A 6,376-nucleotide genomic window follows, 5' to 3' on the forward strand; every position below is an offset into this window, starting at 1 on the left:
AATTTCTTCAAGACTCTTATACACTGATAAATTTACAATAAAACAGAAAAGACTAAAATAAAACCAATGATCCGATAGACTATATCTTCCCTTTAACTTAATATTCATTATCATCTCATAAACTCTTTCAGTCAAAACCTTCTTATCCTTAAAAAAAAACAACTTAACTTGGTTAATTAAACAAACTTAACCTTTGAAAAACTTAAAACAATTTTTGAATCAAACATTACTTAAACTTAATATATAAAAATATTGGTAAAAAATCCCTAAATTATATTAACTTTATTAAATCTATATATATATCAAATTAACAATATATAAATCCATTATCAATTAAACGCTTATAAACTTAACTTTTTCAGGGCCCAAACTAAGATAAACTTAAAGTGATATACTCTAATTAAACAATACTTAACTTAAACTTAAATTAAACTATATATAAAATTCAATTCTATTATTAATAGAATGCTAAAATACAACTTAACTTAAACCTTAACATAATAAATTACTAAAGTTTCATACTATTCAATTTTCTATCTCAATTCTCATTATGATATCTCTTTTTCACATTATGTTCTATAAACAATATCACACCGGATGGGTGCATCTGCTTATCAGTTCTGTCACCTAACTAAAAAAATCTGGGGTTAGCGTTTAGAAACATTGGAGAAGTTTGAAGGAGACCCTTATGATTTCAAGTGGCGACTTAATTGTATCTTATTTTTGGGTGAATGTTGGAATTCCATCTCATCATCGCTGTAGGACAACATTTGGTGCAATAGATGTGCTTGCAAAAAGTTATTTACTTAGGCTGCTGTGGTTTCTGGGCTGTGCCGTGTATTTGTTGTTAATGTTTGGATGTGCACTGCAGTGGAAAAAACCTCGGCATCTGTCACAACGCAGCTCTGCTGTGGAGAGGCAGCAACCAAGGAGATTCCTGCCTTGGCTCTGCCCAGTCCCCGCTTGCACAGCCTGAGTGGTGTGGAGGGGAGCAGTTCTGGCACAGTCACACCCCGCTTCTGCCTGCATTGGGGTGACTGTGTCTCTCTCTCCTGCTCTCAGCCCCCGCTCATACCCAGTGTCAGCTGCGCTGGACCCGTGCCTGAAATCTGTCCCTCAGACACTTCTGCGTTCACTTTAACTCCTGCAAACGTGTGCCTCTGTCTGTGTCACCATGGGAACGAGAGAAGGAACGCCATCCCTGACTGCGCCCTGCTGTGCCGACCCCAGCCACGGCCGTGGGCTCGGGACTGCCCCCTCTCACGCCCGACTGGACCTGGCACCGCTCCGGTCCCGCTTGGGTCGTCCCGCCCGGCCCCGGTGGCTGTCCCCGTCTCAGCGTGGTTCGGCGCTCTGCTGACGTCATCAGCGCGCGACCGCTGCTTCCCGCCGCGCCCTGCGCTGCATCCCGCGCTCGGGTTTTCCCCCCCTGTGGTCACCGCGCAGTTTGTGGACATTTGGCTGGCTGGCGGCCGCCGCCACCGCTGATGCTGTCTGTGCCCGTGCCGCGCTAGAGATGTGAGAGACCCTGCTCTATGGCTCCACGCACTCCGCTCTCCAATTTGTGCTTCTGACAATTGATTTACATTTGCAAACCCCGTACTAATTCCTGATAAACTTTCAGTCTAACATTTCTTCTAACAACTGATCCATGTGTAACTGATTCTTGTTATAATAACTATTCTGTTCTGGCTGTGTCTGAAACTGACAGGGGTGGCTGTGGGTTTATGCTGGCTGTTGCCATGGGAACTGCAACGGACCCGTGCCCTGAGTCATCCTGGCCACGCTCCGTCCCTGCCTGCGTCACCCTGGGGGTGTGGATGCTCCTGCTCTGGTCCCAGCCGTGCTTTCGCCTAACTCCGGCTCACACTGCCTAGTTCAGAGCCACTGCAGTCCCCCCCGGGTTGATGTAATCACCTTCCTGTTCCCATTTCGGCCCCGATGTCTCCCATCTCGCTTTGCCCCTCTCCTGACTCTGTTCCAGCACCCACAGCCCGCATGCGCCGGCCCCGCCCTGCCTGTGCCCGTGCCACGCATTCCAGTTGCGAGAAATCCCCTCCACCCGTGGCTCTCGGTCTCCACTCAACCTTCATGCGCGTGCCCACTGCCTGAGTTGCAGCAAGGGACGCCTCTCGCTGTCCCTCTGCTATTTCCTCAGCGGGACTGGCTGCCGCGGTCCGGGAGCTGCCCCTCGCCTCTTGGGCGGCCGCTCTTGCGGCTTCATGGATTCTCGACACCGAACGTGCCACGGGACGCTCGGGATGCCTGGCCACTGCACCCGCGCCCCTGCCGCCCTGTGTCTGCGCTGTTCCCGCTGCCCCAACTCTCGCCTGCACCGCGGGCTGTTTTGAATTCCCCACCCGCGCAGCTACAAAGGACTTCTCCTCTCCCCTCCTCTTCCCTCTCTGCTCTGCACTCCCTCTGCACCCTCCCTCACCAGAGACGCCACCGCCGCTGACCCTGTCGCCGCGGGTTCGGACTCAAGCAGCGTTTGGTCCCTTCCCCCACCAGGGGCTGCGGCTGTGCTTGGCTTATCTCTCTGTCTGGGGGATTTGCATTGGAGGAGCTCAGGGATTGAGGTTCGAGGCAAACTGAGGAACAGTGGGAACCCGGAGACACAGGGCATGATGACAGACCATCCCCTGATTCTCCACAGGAGGCAATCCTGCTTCCTCTGGATCTGTGGTGAGGAAAACTGCCCCAAGCTGCTGGCTGGGCAATCTTCCCCCTTTGTGTTCCCATACGAGCCCCAGCTGTCCGGCCGGACGTGCCGTGCTGTAGAGCTGTCCTTGTTAAAAGCAAAAGTTTTGCGGCAGTCTTATATTTTTGTCCTTTTGTGGCTCAGTAATCAAGTTACTTATTGATCCTTTGCCAAAAATTCAATCCCAAGAAAAAATATACATCTGTGTGCGAGTGACTACACCACACCTATGATAACAAAGCTTTCATTTCATTTGGGCTGTCTCTACCTGATGGGTAGACGTTTCACCCTATAGGGCTATGTCTCTGGGTCCTTTCGGTGGTTCCCCTGTGGATGGGGATTCCGAGGGGCAGAGACGATGGAATAAAGAGATCTCCAGCCGTAGGCGGGTTGGCTCCGAAGCAGCTTTATTCTCTGAGGGCTAGGTGTCAGGGACTGAGCAAAGGGGTGCAGGAAGACAGCCTCACAGAAGGGGAGCTGGCTCCAAGAGCCCCGCGCAAGGGGCGGGCTGAAACATATATCTGGTCCAGGGTAGGAGGGTCAAGGTATGAGCTGTCCAATGGGGAACAAACTCGGGAGTGGGGTAGGGGAAGATAGACGGGGGAACATCCAATGTGTGTAAGAGGAAGGAGTGGCAACTGGGGAAAGACCAATGGGGTTACATAGAACAAGGAACTTTCCAGAACAGAAGGTGGATACCGCTAATGATTGATGCTACAAAGAGGGGCGGTAACACATAACTGACAGTTTGAGGGGCAGGGACTTAAACTACTTCCCATGGCATTGTTGGGGGGCTACTCTCCACACCCCCTCCCACATCTCCCCCGTTTTTATTTAATAAATAAATGTCCCCTAAAGTTTTAACTAAAGTCTTCTTAAATATAACTAATGCAGCAGAAATAATTAGGATGATAACAAAAATCCATAAGAGTCCTTTGATGACTGAGGCCGCCGATCCAGGGACTCCCCACTGCGTGAACAGTTTGTTAACTGGGTCCACAGCCGAAGTCTCAGTCTTGATGTCTTGAATTTGAGTTTGGATCCGCTGGATATTCGCTTGTATGGAGGTACTTCTCGATGTAAGGTTGAAGCAACAAAGTCCCTCAAAGTCCTCACAACTGTGGCCATGGACTAGTAGCAAGAAATCAATTGCTGCCCTATTTTGTAGGGTAGCATGCCTGGTGGTTTGCTCATCTGCTAACAGATGTGAGAGGGCAGCAGACGACGCGTTGGCATGCTTGCTAATCCAACACTCCAGGTGAGAAAGCTCACCGAGGGCTTTGGCGACTGCATACCATGGTAGGAAAATCGAAGCCGCAACCCTCTTTGTCTTGCCCGAATTATAAATTTCTGAATCACAATTTTGATCGAATTGGTCATAAGATCTTTTAGAGCAAGCCAATTGTCTTTCCTTTTTCCAATCCAAAATTTGAGTTCTGTTGGGAGTGAGGGTAGCGAGCTTGCCAAGGCTGCATGGACCTCCCTGGAGCCGGGACGGGATTCCCGCCCATACTCGGTCCCCACAGATAAGGAACATCTCCCGGGGCAACGACTTAGGGCGAGTGGAGGAAATGGAGATAACTTGGCTAGTATAATTGCACCATGTTTGTGAATTGTATTTTTTACTCCAAGGTGTCACATCTTTCCTATATGTATTTTTGGCCAAGTCAATCCCATGCCAATTTTGACTCGGCCGTCTATAATAGAATTTCACACAATACCTGGCGGAGGAGGACCCCAACAGGTCCAATTCTTGGGGCTCCTCTTTGCTGTTAGGTAAGATTTTCGTCCACTCATCCCAAGTGTCGACAGGGTTTGGTCTCCTACCTGTGGTTCGGAGCAGGTCGGAATTTGAGACTGGCCAGTCCTCAGCAACCAAGGGGACCCCCACCAGGCATGTGGACAATGGGTTGTCCACATTGCCCATGGCCAGACAGAGATTGTCTTGTTGCAAGGACTTTGCCAGCGTGACCCAAACATTCTCCTTCGGCTGTGGGACAATCCAGCCGTCTGCCGTTTGTAGCCACAGGATGATGACAAATGTGGTGATGACGGTCAGCTGGGCGCAGTGGGGTGAGTGGAGTGATTTCTGTTGTTTCTTCTGGGTTGGTGTTCCTTGGGCAGCCATCCTTAGATAGCTAAAGTGCAGAAAGAAAATTTTTAAGAAAAAATGTGGTCTTTTCCCCCAACTCCTGTAACTCCCCCTTTAATTTTAAGTAAAATAACATTTAAGTGGGGTAGGAGCGACGGGTAAGGTAAGAGGGAAGAGGAAAAGGGATGGAGGGAGACGGAGTGTTAGGGAGGTCATCAGCCAAAGGTGGTGCGTATAATCGGGTGATGAGTGTTCTGGTGACAATGTTTGGGTATTGTTTTGCTGCCTTTCTTTTCCTCCTCTTCCAGGCGGCCGCGGTGTCTGGCGGCACTGGAGCGGGTGCTGTTGAGGTGTTCCTCGGTGGGGGATCCATATCGGTAGAGCCTTCTAAGAATGGTTTTACATATCTTGCTGGAATCTACTTGGGGCCTTGTCCTGTGGAAACACAAGCATACCCTCTCCCCCAAGTGATGAGCGGGTATGGGCTGCTCACTTGCTTGGACTCCGGATCCCTTATGAGTACCGGTGGGCGTTCTTTCAGTTGGGCTCTTGTGTTATTATAGAAGTGTCGGAGGACTGGTGGATTTGGCCCTTTTTCCGAGCAGTTTAAAAAGTTTAAAACATAAAGTGCTTTACAGACCCTTTCTATCGGGGTCATGGCAAGTGCTGAATCCTGTTGTTGTTCTAGCAGCTGTTTTATATTCTTGTGAGTCCTCTCGATAATGGCTTGGCCCGTGGGATTGTGGGGAATGCCGGTGGTATGGGCAATTCCCCACTGTTGTAGAAATTGTTCAAAATGGGCAGATGTGAACCCAGGCCCATTATCTGTTTTAATGGCTCTTGGGACCCCCAAGGTCGCGAAAGCCATATATAGATGTTTGATTGAGTCTTTTGTCTTCTCCCCCGTATGGAGAGAAGCAAAAACAGCACCTGAGAAGGTGTCTACCGACACATGCATATATTTTAGTCTGCCAAAAGGGCTGTAATGGGTGACATCTGTTTGCCACAGCTCCAAGGCTCCCAGTCCTCGGGGATTGACCCCCATTGCCATAGATGGTAGGGCAAATGTCTGGCAGCTGGAGCATGTGGCAACAATTGATCTTGCCTGAGCTTGTGATATTTTAAATTGGCGAGCGAGGGCCGGTGGGTTCTGATGGAAAAACGCGTGGCTGAGCCTCGCTTGGGCAAAAATGTCAGGTAAGTTCGAGGAAAGTGCTGGTGCAGTAAAGGTAAGGGGCATGGCAAGTTGGTCCACCCTCCGGTTACCCTCGGCAACAGGGCCTGGCAGGTCTGTGTGGGCTCTGACGTGCATTACATGATATAGTTGCTCTTGGTGGGAGATCAGCCAAATTAAGTCCAAGAGCAAGTGGAATAATTTCTTGTTTGAGATTTCTTTAAGTAGGGCGTGTTCCGCCCTTTCTGCTATCCCAGCTACATATGCCGAATCCATGACTAAATTGAATGGCTGTGGAAATTTTTTGAATGCTCTCACGACTGCTGCAAGTTCAGCAATCTGGGGGGAGCCTTCAACTATTTGGATGTCAGACTCCCACTTCTGACTATCTGGGTCCTTCCAAGTGATC

The 6,376-nt window shown here is 49.6% G+C and overlaps 1 protein-coding gene across 1 annotated transcript; it reads right to left on the reverse strand.

The window, feature by feature from the left end:
- Positions 1-1,023: 1,023 nt before the first annotated feature.
- On the reverse strand, positions 1,024-4,841 carry LOC146764518 (uncharacterized). Its single transcript, XM_085564461.1, has one exon. The coding sequence runs from the start codon at positions 4,827-4,829 to the stop codon at positions 3,465-3,467; it is 1,365 nt and encodes a 454-aa protein (XP_085420587.1). The 5' UTR covers positions 4,830-4,841; the 3' UTR covers positions 1,024-3,464.
- Between the last annotated feature and the right edge of the window lie 1,535 nt (positions 4,842-6,376).

This window comes from Lonchura striata, chromosome 33, assembly GCF_050655825.1.
Source record: "Lonchura striata isolate lonStrDom1 chromosome 33, ASM5065582v1, whole genome shotgun sequence".
Taxonomy (NCBI): Eukaryota; Metazoa; Chordata; class Aves; order Passeriformes; family Estrildidae; genus Lonchura; species Lonchura striata.

Bases quoted from the DNA above. Each gene is read 5' to 3' on its own strand.
- LOC146764518 (XM_085564461.1), bottom strand. From the start codon at position 4,829: ATGGCTGCCCAAGGAACACCAACCCAGAAGAAACAACAGAAATCACTC.